The following is a 15,308-nucleotide window of genomic DNA, read 5'->3' on the forward strand; positions in this document are numbered from 1 at the left end:
TCTGTTCTCCATTTGGTGAGTATTTTAGGTCTGAGATATAATCGGAATGTCCTTCAAGGGTATGGATGAGCTTTCCTGTTTGCATATTCCATAGGTATATCATCCTCTCGTCAAATGAAGCAGCGAGCTCTCCACTAGGAGGATACTGAATGCCTCTGACCGTATAATTATGCCCTAACTCGTACTTTTCTTGACCAGATCCAACATCCCACACATGCATAGAAGAAGCACAGTAATGGCGAAATATTATTTCCTGGCTATTAGGTGAATACACAATTTGCTCAACGTGATATCCATAGCTCAACTGCATCAGCTGCTGTCCTGACATCGCATCCCACAACCGTACTTTCCCAAAAAGACTGCCGGTTGCAATTCGGAGTCCATCAGGGGAGTATGCCACACTGGTCGCCCGGTCTGTATGGTCCTCTAGCTCGTATTTGAATATCCCTGCTTGGGTGTCCCACACTCGCACTGACCCATCTTCGCTAGCTGAGACAAGGTCGTTTCCGCTTGGCGAGTACACTGCACAGTTAACTGCTTTTGTATGACCCTCCAATCGGTGAACCAACACCCATGAGGTTGCATTCCAAATTGAAACTGCAGTTTGGGAAGAGCTCCAGCTGACGATATATTGACTGTCTGGCGAGTATATAAACCCCTCACCAATCTCATTGCCCTCCAGAGTCGAAAGGATCCCCCATGTTGATGTATCATAGACAACAATTGAATATTTATCAGAGTCATCTTTGATAACAGCTGCGAGTGTCTCGCCATCAGGCGAGTATGACCCTTGCAATGCCTCGCCACCAACTCCGAGAAGCGGCCATTCTCCAAACTGTACGCCCGCCATCTTTGCTCCACTTAGATCTACTTCACGAAGCCAACACTTCCGTAAGTTGACCTTCCTCAGATCTGCTCCTTGTAGCTGAGCATACTCAAATATACCATGGCTGAGATTTGCTCCTGGGATCTGGATGCCTCGCAAGTCTGCTTCGATGAATGACTCGCCTGCTTGGACCAAGATTGTCATCGCATTGGCTGCTGCTACCCGCCACTTGCTATCGCTCTTCGAGAGCTCCACATATGTGTACAGCTGCTGTTTAAACACCGATTCGAGGCGGACACGGTCCTCTAAGAATTGAAGGATAGATGGTTCACCCACAAAGCTTCTCCATACTAAAGGTGACGCCTCATCAACTTCCACTTCTTCCAATTCTTGCTCGTCCTCCTTAATATCTATGGCTTCGAAACTAAACACTGAACTGATGCTCTGCCGACGAGAACCTGCTGTTGTCGCCTTTGCTACTTCATCGATCGCAGGAGCACTCATTACTTTCTGAGGCTCAAAGATCGCTCGTACTAGACTGTATTCCAGGAGCGAGCGATGCATAAACCGGTGCTGGTTGCCTGTACGAGTAAGTGGTGAAGCCTCCCGTAGAAGGTTCCTTCCATGCTCTTTGCTGAAGTACGCTTCTTTCCATGTATCCTTATCCTTGGATGGTGAGTAGTCAACTACTGGGTTGCCATCTTGATGTTTGTAGATTGCTATGGCTAACTCGGTCAGATATCTGATCCCATTCTGTGCAAACCCTTCATCTAATAGCTTGTGGTACATCCTTCTGTCTTCCAGTCCTAATGCATCGCTTAGTCGCTTCTTGCCTCGCTCAAGCCACTGCTCAACGAACTGGTCATACAGTGTGACGCGTTTGATCTTGGTGTTGGAGCCTCCTTGATCTGGATCCACCATTCGTGGGAGCACTTCTAGTGACATCGATAGAATGAATGGGTTCTTCACAAGGCCATGTAGACTAGGGATCTGTTTGAGCGCACGTTGGTAGTCCTCCACATGCCACAGTGGATCCATGGCATCGACATATTGTTCGATATAGTCATCGATCTGAGTCTCAGAGAATGGCATGATCACAGCCTCTTCAAACAATCCATCGTCTGCTTGATGATTGCGGTCCATAGGTTGGAACCGATCTCGATAGTCTAATCCAAGGTATTCGCTGCGGCAGCTAATCACCATTTGAGCTCTCCACTCTCCAGACTTATTCAGCTGGTTGGCGACATAGAGGTTGCTGGTCTGCATGCTCTCATCATATCCATCACAGATCAGGATGAATGATCGACTCTTCTTCAACTCCTTGATCTGTGAGTCTGTAAAATCGTAGTGTCGCAGCTGCTTTGCTACAAGATCCTCCTCTGGCTTGTCGATGGCTGGGAGATTGATAAACAATGGAATCCGACCGTGTCTATTTTGATATGTCTCCCAGAGTGTGCGTTCCAGAGTGCGATTGAATGTAGACTTGCCTGCTCCTGAATCACCTTGGACAAGTAACACTTTCTGGTCGCTATCCAAGAACTCTTTCACCTTATCCATCAGCAAGAACAGCTTGTCATCGCTTGCTTGAGGACTTGCTTTGGCATACTGTTGGATGTAGAATCCTTGGTTGTTTCCAACCTCCATCCGCTGTCTCTTTAGTTGCCGTAGACTGTCCTCAACATTAGGCCTATTTTGTGCACGGTTAAGCAAGCGTGAAGATGTAGGTGGAGGATGTGTGATGATGAAGGGATGCTGAGCCATTGGCTCTTGAAGACAATTCCTATATAGCTCTTGTTTCTTAAGGTCTCCATATTTCTCTAGTTCATCCAAGAGAGTATCTGCAGCTGAAAAGAGAAGGAATAATGGTATGTGTATGGAGTGAGTAGATAAATCATCATACACTGAGCATCGCCAACATCCAAGCATATTCACAAAAAAAGATAAAAAATATGCACCTTGTAGACCTTCCGGCGGTAAAGAGGATAGCTCTCTAAGGATACTTATGATCCACTGCTTGATATGTGTATGATTACCCCACTCTTGGTCATTCTTGTACATCTCACCTAGGAGTGTGATGGCATCCTTTCGAGTATCCATGGTCCATTGTGTATCAGCTGCAATCTGTCCCAGCCTCTGACATAGTCCCCATTGGAATGCTGCATCATTTCGACAAGATGCTTCACACACAAGATCCTTGAACTTGGTGAACTCGCCTCTTTGAATTAGTTCATCAGCTCCACGCAATGCTGGGTACCATGCTGACTTGTGACTGAAGCTAAGCCCTTCTTCCATACACTGTCTGAATGTCGATCCACTCTCATATAGTGAGGTTACACTGGTATATACATTCAGACTCATATCAATGGCACCTGTTACAGGAGGAAGCCCTTCCTGAATGTTGCTTATCTCATCCATGAAGGCATTCAGATCTAAGCCTTTAACAGCACTCACTACTCCAAACACTCCTCGAAGCACTGTTGATGTCCGTCGAAGCATGGCTTGTACTGTTGACTCGTCGTCAGGTATATATTGCAAGGCTTGGAAGGCATAAGCAGCTTGGTAGACTAGTTGAGGATCTGAGCTGGCTTTCAGTTCCTGAAGGAATGCTGAAAGTGGTCCATGGAGTTGTTCTCGCTTTAAACCTTTGACTTGGTTGTTGACCATGGCATCGAGAACATGTGAGACTGTAGTGGACAGACGATAGAGATGGTCGGAAGATTGTCTATGAGTGCTTTGTAAGCGGGAGCTAAGAGTGTTGAGGATTGAGACAAGGTCATCCGAATCGAGATATCCAGGAGGGGCATGTTGGATCAATTGAGCCAATCCTTCAAGCAAATGAGTCTCCAACGTGATGTTCTGGTTGATTCCGTTGACCAAAGTCATGAGTAGTGTCCTAAACTGAGCCTGATCGAGGACCGGAGCCAGGGTCGCAACCTCCATGACAGTCGCTTCGACCTTGATTTCGTCACTAATGAACATCTCGATCACATCCGATACCAGTTTTCGCAGTCGATCACATTCATCTTGATCGTTCAGCATACTCTGGCACCACTCTTTTTCACGGTCATCAAGATCATTTGTTGGTATATGAGCATTAGAAAGCAAACTGAGACAGTACACGAGCTGGTGGATGCCGTTCAAGTGAGAACCAGCATCTGGTAAGCTGTACCTGATGGCTGTTGGAGGTTCATCATGGTTAAAAACATCCTTTGAAATAGTTGCAATGGCCTGCACTGTTTTAACTGTTCTAATTAACTTGCTGCTGATAGGTCCGCTGTTTTCTTGTTTGTTGCTGTTGTTGTTGCTGTTATTGCTATCATTGCTGCTGCTCCCTTGGATATATCCCCATTTTTCAGCTTTCTTGCCACGCCTTTGAGCGACATCTGAGTGACCTAGCTGTTCAAATAAACGGGAAAGCTCATGATAGGCCGAGGCTATGCCTTTGCGTAACATTAGGTCTTCATTGGAAGCTGAAGAGGTTAAAGATACTGAGGCAAGTGACTTTCTGTTGGACTTGTGGATTCGAGACAGCACAGAGTCAGCATCGAGACATAGCTCCATCACTATGTCGCTGCTCTCGTTGTCTATAGAGCGAGAACCCTTTATGTAGAAATCAAAGAGCTTCAAGGCTTGTGCTGGCAAGAGTGCACTTCGTGGTGGAGTATCTGTATTGCCAAACATGGACTATTGCTCTTCTTTTTTTTATTTATTTCTGTTTGATTGTAATCTATTCATTTCAAAGAAAAATGTGATTTTTGCTTGAAAGCATGTGTTTAGTAGTGAGCTTTGTAAGTGAATAAACGTCTTTTGTAAGTTCCAAGGAGGAGGTGGAAGCATGTCTCTTACTCAAGAATTCGACGTTTTTTTTTTTTAAAAAAAACAGTGGGGGTTGTGTGACGTTGTATGTGGCGAAGTGATGGAGAAAGAATAGAAAGAAAAGAGAGAAGAAAGTAAGCATGCATGCATACAAGTGGGCATTATAAAATGCGGGTCCAATTCGCTTTGTTTTCCCCCTTAAGAGGTATCCTTCAAGGGCATGGGGGTATATTCTAATGTCTGTCTAGTTTATATTCTTGCGAACAGTTGCGTGCATATCCCTGTCACGTTTATTTTCCTGCTCCCATCTCTACGCGACGCGAAATTACTTTATTTTTATCACAACAAACAAGCATGAATGGTTAGCTCAGATAGCCGTGATCTGCATTGCTTAGGAACAATTGTTCCTATTCTCTTTCCTTTCTTTTTTTCTCTTTTTTCTACGTCCATGAGAGCACATGCGTGTATGGACGGCATGCCCGCGTCGATTGTATGCATGCTTATCTTTTTTTTTTATTATTTTTTATTTTTTATTTTTTATTTTTTTTTTGGAAACAAAAGGCATTTTATTACTCTGCTGATAAGCAGCAAAGACTATAGAAGACGACCGTGAATAATTCTCGAATATGTGATATACCGGAGCTGTACCTAAAAGAGTACAATTTGGGCCAGACCATCTCCGCGAGGCCTGCTCAGGACGACAATTGAGAGTTTTTTTTAATAATAATAAATAAAATCTACCTCAGAAGATGGCTAACAGACTGTCCTTAATAGCCTAGGTTATTAACTGGTCGGTTCTAAATGTATCCTCGAATAAGTGAAATTCTGATAGTTAAATCCGTTGCGCAATGCTGGAATGTTTGTGTAGGATAAAGGCACATTTGTTAAGGGTAGCCGCCCCTATTATGTATCTATCAATGAGCCATCACGAAGCACAAGAGGATGGTAGAAGCGATCTTGACGAGATGGATCACGATAAATTATGGAATGAGAAAGCATGATGCATGCTCCAATTCTTTTTCGACTTAAAAACTAGCATGGAGGCTGTCATGAAAAAGGGAGGCATCGCACATAAGCCACTCAGACAAGCGACAAAAAACCTAATGGCATCTCTTGTGTTCTAACTGACAATTATCCACTTGGTGAGAAACCACATCATTATACAACTCTTGATCCCCTCGTCATTCGCCTAAAGAAAGACGCAGAACGAGCAGCTGCATAGAACTGACACAATGCCCGCAATGGAGACTCCTCAAAGCCATGAAGATCAGCAGCAGCAATCACAATCGCAGACGCAGAATGCTTCTCAAGGCCAGGGATCAAGTGGAGCTCATGCTGTGGTATACCGACCCACTGTCAAAGACATGCAGAATGACTCGGTTGCAACATTGGCCGAGGCATGGAACAAATCAGACGAACTAGCGGAATACGATGCACAACTCATTGAACGCGTTTATCAGGAAGAGCTAGTCGGGACTCAATTTAGCATCACAAAACTGACTTTACTCGAAATCAGTCAGTATTTAGAGAAGGTAGGCATATTTCATACAGGACAATGACTATATAGATAATAATGATGTCTAGATGAAGAGGGAAAAAAAACCCCCCGAAGGTCTTCCAGATATCTAATCTCAATAAGATGGCATCATTCAAAAAATAAACCTCTTCACAAACGATGCTCCATAGTATTTGTGGCGCCATTATGATCCGGATCAATCTTCTACTGTACATGTTCTTTCCATCGTTCTGATGGTTAACGAAAAGTTTAGAAGCAGAGTCGAGGCATGGGGTAAGCGCCTGTAATCCATATTTAAGGTAGAAGCTTGACTCTCTGTATCCGGTAATTCGATCACTTATATATGTATATATGTATATGTGTTGTAGGTACATTCAATGAGTCACCAGAGCACTTTTCAGCGTTTTTCGAGGAGGTGCTAAAGCTCTGTCTACAGGATTCAGAGGAGGTCGATCTTAGGATGAGGCGTTACCTACTGATCTTTATGATCAATTGCTTTCAGAGTCTAGAAAACCCTCTTATCAGATCGGAATGTATGAGGTATGGTGATGACTTCCTTAATGACTACAAAGAGATTATACTTGTTGTTCAATTACACCATATTTTATCAGACTTCTGATGAAGAAGCTGTGTTATAATTTCCCGTTATCAATGCATATAGATTGGTGTCCCTCTCATCATGGCATTGCCTAGTCTCTTCTACTAAAAGAGAGCTTGAATTCAAAGAGTATCCGCAACTTCTCAAATTTTGGAAGCACTTGGAAAAGAAGTTTGACGCCATGGGTATGAATAGACATTATATGGGATCCTTGTGATGTTCAGGATGAATCAATGGTTTCATGGAAGAATACAGATTGAGCAAAAGTATTTATATTTGTATATTTCTTTTATAGATTCGGAGCAGCAGAAAAAGGCCGTTTTTGAGCGGACTTGGCTTAGTGAGATGATGAAGTATTTTATTAGAACTCTGGAATCTATTGAAGGAGGAGATCAAGGTACCTTTTTTATAATAATTTTGACGAGCCCCGAAAGTAAATATTGACGTGGTGCTTGAATACTGACTATTCTTTATTATCTATATTAGAAAAAATTATTTATTGCGAGAGATTCATGGAGTTCTTAATTGATCTGGAAGCGCAATTGCCAACGAGACGTTACTTCAACACCCTCATCGACGATCATCAGATTGTGGCTATATGTAAACTTTCGAAGCTTGCTAGGGATAACGTTAATGGGACACTTTTCTCGCAACTCTTGGATATTCTTGCCTTTTACGTCGGTTTTGAAATCAACAGCCATACCGGATTGGCATTAACTAGAGAAGAGATGACAGAGGTTCATGCCTCAAAGCTCTCAAAACTACAGGTAAGAAATGTTTCATTAACTATTGCTTTTTCCACATTTTTTTTTTTTTTTTTTATAGAGTTGAAGCACATTGATTGAATGATTTATTTGCTATGCCTCTGTGTAGCGTATTGCATTTTTACACTTTAAAGATGAACTCATCGATTTGGCAATGACCAATCTACGTGCAATCGAGGATCGAGCTTCACTCTCAACACACTTTGAAAAACTTACTCAGGAGCAACTTGTCCAGCTCTGTCAATTATTGGACATCCGGACAGTTAGCGTCACGGATTCTTCTAAAGAGCATTCAAGACACATGTTGATGGAGCTGCTGCTTCTTCAGTTTGAGAAACGCCATAGCCAAATTGAGCGGATCAACGCTTTGCCGCTCTATCCAGACGAGAATGCATTGTTTGAAGATGCAGCAGTAAAAGAGGAGATGTACAACACAGATCGCCCATTGGCTTTACCCAAACTCAATCTCCAGTTCTTGACGTTACACGACTATCTTCTCCGAAACTTCAACTTGTTCCGACTTGAAAGCAGTTACGAAATTCGGCAAGACATAGAAGATGCTGTGATGAGACTTGCTCCAAGAGCCGGTCCTGATGGAGCAACAGTATTCACTGGGTGGTCCAGAGTCGCAGCTCCGATTAGTTACTTCAAGTAAGTTTATGTGCATATGTGTAATGAGGTATTTAAGGATCCACCTCATATATTTTTTTTTCTTTATTTCTTTATTTCTTTCTTTCTTATTTACTTTACCTTATTGTTTGCTTTTGCAGAATGGTGGAGCTCGCGAAGCCAAATCTAGGCGAAGATCGCTTATCTTTGATCACTGCAGACGTCACTTTCAATGTAAGAAAATACACAAATGCTATCCAGGCGGAATGGGAAGCAATCCGTGAACACGATATCCTGTTTCTGCTAACTATTGAGGCGCATGACGATATTGATGAGCAATGGGATGGCAACAAGGTCTCTTTTCGCAAACATTATGGTCTCAAGTATGTCCGTGGATGTGAGGTAGTGAGTGTGATTGGACCAAATGGCCGGCCTTTTGATTACAAGACGAGTGACCCTCAACTGATTCAGGATCATCGTACGGGCAACACAAGAACCTTCCGAGTCGCATTGGATGCCAATCAATACAAGATTGATCAAGAGAATACAAAGAAGAATGGCAGTCCTGATGTATATCAAACTTTTAACATTGTACTCCGCAGAAAACCTCAGGAGAACAACTTTAAACCAGTGTTGGAGTCGATCCGTGATTTGATGCAGAGTGAACTCATAGTTCCCGATTGGCTTCACGATGTGTTTTTGGGATATGGAAACCCTAACAGCGCTCATTATTCACAATTACAACGGCAAGTGCGTGAAATTGACTTCAGAGATACGTTTCTGGATCTGGATCATCTGAAAGAGTCGTTTCCAGGCATGAAGATTAAGGCAAGGGATGGAGAGGAGAGTGTGCTGGACGTACCGTTTGTTGTTAAGTTCCCTGAGACCATCGATACTGCGGCTTCTACATCCAAGAAGAGGAAAGGTAACGAGAAGGTCAAGAAAGCCAGTGCGAGCCATGAGCCAGAGCAGGCACAGGATGAATTGGTTGTAAGCACGTACAAGACCCCAAATATGGGTCCATATCCCGAAGATATTCCCAATAGAAACCGTATTCGCTTCACTCCCACGCAGGTCGAGGCAATCAAAGCAGGTACCAATCCAGGACTGACGTTGGTCGTGGGACCTCCTGGAACAGGAAAGACAGATGTAGCCGTCCAGATCATTGCCAATCTCTACAATAACTTCCCCCATCAACATACGCTTTTGGTCACGCATTCTAATCAGGCTCTGAACCAACTTTTTGAAAAGATCATTGCTTTGGATGTGGATGAGCGTCATTTGCTACGTCTCGGTCATGGTGAAGAGGAATTGAATACAGAGTTGAGCTTCAGCAAGTACGGTCGTGTGACGTCATTTTTGGAGAAACGTGTGAACCTCCTGGCAGAAGTTGATCGTTTGGCACAGTCGTTAGCGATTGGCGGTGAGCATGGATCAACGTGCGAGACTGCTGGCTACTTCAACTCGTACCATGTTCTACCCTTGTGGAGGGAATTTATGCGCCAAGTGTACAGCAAGGAAGAGAGCGAGCGGACAGTGGAGTTAGTCAAGAATCTATTCCCATACAGTGCCTATTTCAGCAATGCACCAACACCTTTATTTTCAGATACGACAACGTTCGAGGATGCTATGGAGGCTGCTCAAGGATGCCATCGTCATCTGAGCAAGCTGTTTGAGCAATTAGAGGAAGTCTCAGCATTTGAACTGTTACGCACAAGCTATGACCGCGCCAACTACTTGTTAACTAAGGAAGCCAAGATCATTGCCATGACCTGTACACATGCAGCTCTCAAACGACGAGAGCTTGTCAACCTTGGATTCAAGTATGACAACATTGTTATGGAAGAAGCAGCCCAGATTTTGGAGGTGGAAACCTTCATTCCTATGCTGTTGCAGGAACCAGAAGATGGAGTCAACCGGTTAAAGCGTGTCATTCTAATTGGTGATCACAATCAGTTACCACCTGTGGTTAAAAACACATCCTTCCAGCAGTATGGCAACATGGAGCAGAGTATGTTTACTCGCTTTGTCCGCCTGGGTGTCCCCACAATCCAGCTGGATGCCCAAGGTCGTGCCCGCTCTGATATGGCCGATCTATACAAGTGGCGATACAAGCAACTGGGAGACCTACCCAACATTACAGAGAGGGAGGAATTCAAGTTTGCCAACCCAGGATTCCTGTACGATTATCAGTTTGTGAATGTGGAGAACTATAAAGGTCAAGGAGAGAATTCACCAAGGCCTCATTTTATCCAAAACTTGGGAGAGGCTGAGTATGTTGTAGCGGTGTACCAATACATGCGTCTACTGGGTTATCCGGCGGAGAAGATCACGATCTTGACGACGTACAATGGTCAAAAAGACCTGATACGTGATGTTTTGGACAGGCGGTGCGGCTGGAATCCGATTTTTGGCAAGCCAGCACGCGTCACAACCGTTGACAAGTATCAGGGCCAACAAAACGATTGTAAGCGAGGATGCTATTTCCAGTAAAAGTCTCGTGCTTGTATACGTTTTTTTTTTGTGTTGACCTATTGTTTTATTTACACCACATTAACCCTTTGGTATGATTGCTTTTATTTTTTAGATGTGCTACTGTCACTTGTTAGGACGAAAGCGGTAGGACATATTCGTGATGTGCGTCGTCTAATTGTAGCGCTGTCTCGTGCCCGGTTAGGTCTGTATATCTTTGGCCGTCAGCGTTTGTTCGAGAATTGTCATGAGCTTGAGCCAGCGTTCAAACGACTCCTTCGACGTCCCACAAAGCTATGGCTTAAGACTGGAGAAATGTATCCTAATACGACTCGGCTCATCAGTAACGATACCAAGGCAGAAAAGGGCGATAATGAAGACATGGAAGCTGAAGCTGATGCTGATGCTGAGGGTGGAGAAGGTGCCAAGAAGAAGAAGCAAAAGAAGAAAGCGGCCGCCAAGAAGAAGGACAAGGGTAATAAGGGGGGTAAAGGCATGGACGACGAGTCTGGTGAAACATCAGGATCAAGTAGCAACAACTATGAGATTGAGAATGTTGGACAGTTTGGAGAGTATATTTTTGGAATGATGAAGGAGCAACAACAGTTTGCGCTACAACAGCAAAAGGCATACATGGAGAGTCTGCAACTTCCATCGGATGTCATTCCGCAGATTGAAGCTGCAGCTGATCATAATAAGGATATAGAGATGGCAGCTGAAAATGAAGGAGGCCCAGATGCTGCAGAGAATGTGGCCATGGATGTGGATAGCAAGTAGCTGTAAAGTGTAGTAATGTGGTGAAATTGACCCCCACCTTTTTTTAAAAAAAAAAAAAAAAAAAAAAAAGGTTTACTTTGAGTGGATTAATCTGAATGAATATTGTTTTTAGATTACTAAGAGTCCAGTGTTCTGGTCTCATGAGTAGCATCCATAGCACCCTTACGGGCGGAAAAAGTAAAATATTGATAGTTATATTAACTGAATGAATTCCAAAGGCTGGGGAACCAAATGCGAAAAGGGCATAGTTCAGCCACCCAAGCTTAAGAAAATGGTGAGAGTCGTTATGCTCCACAGTTTATTGGGATTTGAATGCCTCATCCTTTTGGATCGGCGAATATGAAGCGAGAAATATTACTGACTAAGATGACCGTGAAAAAGAAAAAAAAAAAAAAAAAAAAAAAAAAAAAAGCCGTAATAAATATATATACATGAATGTCTAATTGCCTAATATATTTATGAGCAGGATTTAATTGGATCGATGTACGGTGAGGTGCGTTCTTTTTCCGAGATTACGGAGCTCTATTGTTAAAACAGGGAGGAGCAATTACGTGCTCCGTTTGATAAAATGACTCGTGGCATGTAGTGGTGTGGCGGTTGTGATAAGGATCCAGAACATTTATGCAATAATGATGATGGATGAAGGAAGATATTGAGGCTCTTAATAAAATCAATCGGATTCGCCTGCGTAATAATTGTGTATCTGAATAACCTAAAGCCTTTCTAGTCATGTCATTAGGGATCAAGCAATGCAAGAGCCTGCTTCGACTGATCCCTGAAGAGTGTGAATCCGCGCTTTGTTTCAGGAAGTGCGTCTGAACCAATGGATAGAGATTGGAGTTTGGCATGAATGTGTTGTCGCAGCGGTGGACGAGCCATGTCATAGTTTTTCTGTTGCTCGGAGGAAAGGGTCCGATATTCTGTTAATACAGATAGTTTGGTCCCTGAAAAGGATGTCTTTTCCGAAGCACATGTGAATATGTACGTCCATTTTTCATTTTTTATTATTATGAACTTTCGATGTAATGATCTTGTCATCGACATCACCGGTGACTAGTGGACTAGTGGATTGATCAGAATATTTCAACAGACATTTCCTTGCCGCTTTTCTTTTCGCTTTTTCATTTTCTTTCCCTTCCCTTCAAACCTTTTGATCCATTACAGATTACAGATCCTCAAAAAAAAAAAAAAAAAAAAATGACAAACTCACGATCTCAAACTTTTATTTCCGACCAGCCCGTAACTGTTCAACGTAAACCGTTTGCACAGAATCAAGATGGCCCTGGTGTAGGCTTTCCTGATCCAGGTACTGCAAGGGCAAGCATCGCTGCTACTCCTTCCTGCCCTAAGGGTACCACCAAGGACAACTGGGCGGCCAAGCACTCACACCAGACCGTGCTGCAGCAGCACTGCAGTTTCTTTGATCGCGACAATGATGGGGTGATCTGGCCCCTTGATACCTTCCGTGGCTTTTATGCCCTTGGCTTCAACGTCTTCCTCTGCGTCCTCTCTGTGTTTGTTATCCACGCCAATTTTTCCTACCCTACCTGCCCAACCTGGATCCCTGATCCATTCTTCCGTGTTTATACCGAGCGTATTCACAAAGACAAGCACGGAAGTGACACTGGAACGTATGATACAGAAGGTCGGTTTGTGCCACAACGGTTTGAGGATATTTTTGCAAAGTATGCGCCAGCAGATCAGGATGGATTGACATTGAATGATATTTGGTTGCTGCTAAAGGGTCAGAGAGTGATTCTTGACCCAATTGGATGGTTTGGTGCTTTCTTTGAATGTAAGTTTGGTTTTTTTTTTTTTTTCTTTTTCTTTTTCTTTTTCTTTTCTTGTCCCATTGTTTGATTTTTTGAGATTGACACATTTTTTATGTTTTATATTTTATATTTTATTTTATTTTATTTTTGCAAACCCAAAGGGATTGCAACTTATTTGTTGCTTTGGCCAGAGGATGGAGTGATGAAGAAAGAAGACATCCGCCGGGTCTTTGATGGAAGCATTTTCTTCGAGCTGGAGGGACGAAACAATGCGAAGATCAAGAAGACTGAATAATGTAAATAGGATAGATATCAAGCAACTCGCACATGAATAGGAACGAAAAGTTTATTTCCTTCTTTGCATTGCAACCTGTTGCTGTGCTGTAAAGAAGACGTAGCTTTTTTCTTGAAATCAATGGAATTACCAAAGTACATGTAAATAAAAATAAAAAATAAAAAATAAAAAAGGATGCATTGACCATAACCAAGTATAAATGAAGTGTTGTTGTATGTATGTATTATTTATTTATTTATTATATTTTATTTATTTATTATTTTAATTATTTTTTATTTTAATTATTTTTTATTTTGCTTTTTGTTTGTTTTTATGTCTGTGCTGTCTGTGCACTACTTTACTCCATTCTGTTTTAAAATAAAAAATAAAAAATAAAAAATAAAAAATAAAAAATAAAAAATAAAAAATAAAAAATAAAAAATAAAAAATAAAAAATAAAAAATAAAAAATAAAAAATAAAAAATAAAAAATAAAAAATAAAAAATAAAAAATAAAAAATAAAAATAAAAAATAAAAAAAATAAACGTCATAATGATTTATGGCGTGATAAACATATGATAGAGACCCATGGGCCATGATTTGGAAATCTTTTTTCCTTCATTCCCCCTCTGCATGAGAAACATAAAAGAAGACCAACAGCGCTTTGTTCCTCTCTACAATTTTCAACCTTCCCAGATTTTTTTTTTTTTTTTTTTTTTCTTCCCTGACAAAGCACAGACCACCTTTTGGAGAATGGAGGACCCAGGTGAGGGAACAAACATTCTATGAACTCCTTTATCGGGCATTACAGTTATTCATTTATGCATCCTAAGTCTTCATTACTGTTATTAAGTCTTTTATTTAATTTTTTATCTCTTTATTTATTTTTCATTCCAATAGCAAGCGAGATTCCGTCCGTCATCTATATGCTGACAACAGGGACACCTTCGGAACAGAAACATACCTTGGAGACATACTTTACCCCAGACAGTAGCTTTCAACATCCTTTTTGTCGAGTTTCCAGCTTTTCAGACATATCCATCCCCTTACTTGGAGTTATTAATTCAAGATGGGTCATGTGGATGATTTATCGGTGGTACAAGTTCCTCAGTCCTAAAATTGCAATTGAAGTGCATTCTGTTGGTATGTCAATGTTGCTGTTGATGTTTATAACGGATTGAGATCAGAGGGATGATAAAACAATTCTTTCACGGATTATAATCGTGTTCGCAGTAATGGAATGTAACTGATTATTATTATTATTATTATTACTTTGTATTATGTCGATGTTATGTATATTACATTGGTATAGTTCAGGACCTTAAGAAACGTGTCCTCTATGTCGAAATCTCTCAAGTCTTCTCTCTCTGGTTCGTTCCTCTCTATAAATCGCATGTGCACTTTGTCGCGGCTCTACATTTAACCCAATTCCCAGATGATAAACGGTACTACATATTTAAACAAGAGGATCACTATCAATTCAATGAGTTTGTCAAGTTTGTTTGGCCCGGTGGAGACACTTTCTTGACCATTTGGCAATTCACTGCGACCCTGGCTTGCATCATTGGCGGACTGTTATTAGCGCCCTTGACCTTTTGGACGTGGAGGAGAGAGTAACCTAGAAAGGAAATAAAGCCATCGCAGGATTGCAAAAAAAAAAAAAAAAAAACCATGCAAACGAATGACGAATCTGAATCATTGCCAATGTTCGCACGCTTTTTCTGAGCAATGGCAGTTCGTCATGTTTCTAACTTTCTGAGAGGGGGAACTCATTGAGTCCAAAAAAAAAAAAAAAAAATAGGTCATAATGACTTAGCATTTGATTAATGAACAATGGCAATGATCGCAGAGTTCGCTCATGGTCCAGTCCTGTAGAAATATAAA

The 15,308-nt window shown here is 41.9% G+C and overlaps 3 protein-coding genes across 3 annotated transcripts; all 3 read left to right on the top strand.

The window, feature by feature from the left end:
- The first annotated feature begins 5,711 nt into the window (after positions 1–5,711).
- BCR41DRAFT_424773 (hypothetical protein) lies at positions 5,712–11,413 on the top strand. Its single transcript, XM_022030486.1, has 9 exons — positions 5,712–6,174; positions 6,329–6,431; positions 6,527–6,698; positions 6,820–6,941; positions 7,052–7,153; positions 7,243–7,523; positions 7,630–8,171; positions 8,291–10,596; positions 10,717–11,413. Exons 1-9 carry the CDS (start codon positions 5,875–5,877, stop codon positions 11,376–11,378), a joined length of 4,590 nt encoding a protein of 1,529 aa, XP_021878018.1. The 5' UTR covers positions 5,712–5,874; the 3' UTR covers positions 11,379–11,413.
- Positions 11,414–12,575: 1,162 nt separating this feature from the next.
- Positions 12,576–13,445, top strand: BCR41DRAFT_388880 (caleosin domain-containing protein; the record flags this gene model as incomplete). Its single annotated transcript, XM_022028055.1, has 2 exons — positions 12,576–13,173; positions 13,312–13,445. The coding sequence occupies 2 exons, from the start codon at positions 12,576–12,578 to the stop codon at positions 13,443–13,445; spliced, it is 732 nt and encodes a 243-aa protein (XP_021878019.1).
- Positions 13,446–14,134: 689 nt separating this feature from the next.
- On the top strand, positions 14,135–15,069 carry BCR41DRAFT_388881 (hypothetical protein). The gene is made up of 3 exons (XM_022028056.1): positions 14,135–14,190; positions 14,325–14,567; positions 14,737–15,069. The coding sequence occupies exons 1-3, from the start codon at positions 14,178–14,180 to the stop codon at positions 15,039–15,041; spliced, it is 561 nt and encodes a 186-aa protein (XP_021878020.1). The 5' UTR covers positions 14,135–14,177; the 3' UTR covers positions 15,042–15,069.
- The last annotated feature ends 239 nt before the right edge of the window (positions 15,070–15,308 follow it).

This window comes from Lobosporangium transversale (assembly GCF_002105155.1).
Source record: "Lobosporangium transversale strain NRRL 3116 chromosome Unknown BCR41scaffold_41, whole genome shotgun sequence".
In the NCBI taxonomy this organism is placed as follows: domain Eukaryota; kingdom Fungi; phylum Mortierellomycota; class Mortierellomycetes; order Mortierellales; family Mortierellaceae; genus Lobosporangium; species Lobosporangium transversale.

What these genes read in the sequence shown, in the direction of transcription:
- BCR41DRAFT_388881 (XM_022028056.1), top strand. An exon ending in AATTGAAGTGCATTCTGTTG is followed by an intron (nt 14,568 to 14,736) that starts GTATGTCAATGT and finishes ACATTGGTATAG; the next exon opens with TTCAGGACCTTAAGAAACGT.
- BCR41DRAFT_424773 (XM_022030486.1), top strand. Translation starts at nt 5,875, where the DNA reads ATGCCCGCAATGGAGACTCCTCAAAGCCATGAAGATCAGCAGCAGCAA. An exon ending in CAAAGCTCTCAAAACTACAG is followed by an intron (nt 7,524 to 7,629) that starts GTAAGAAATGTT and finishes GCCTCTGTGTAG; the next exon opens with CGTATTGCATTTTTACACTT. An exon ending in TCAGGGCCAACAAAACGATT is followed by an intron (nt 10,597 to 10,716) that starts GTAAGCGAGGAT and finishes TTTATTTTTTAG; the next exon opens with ATGTGCTACTGTCACTTGTT.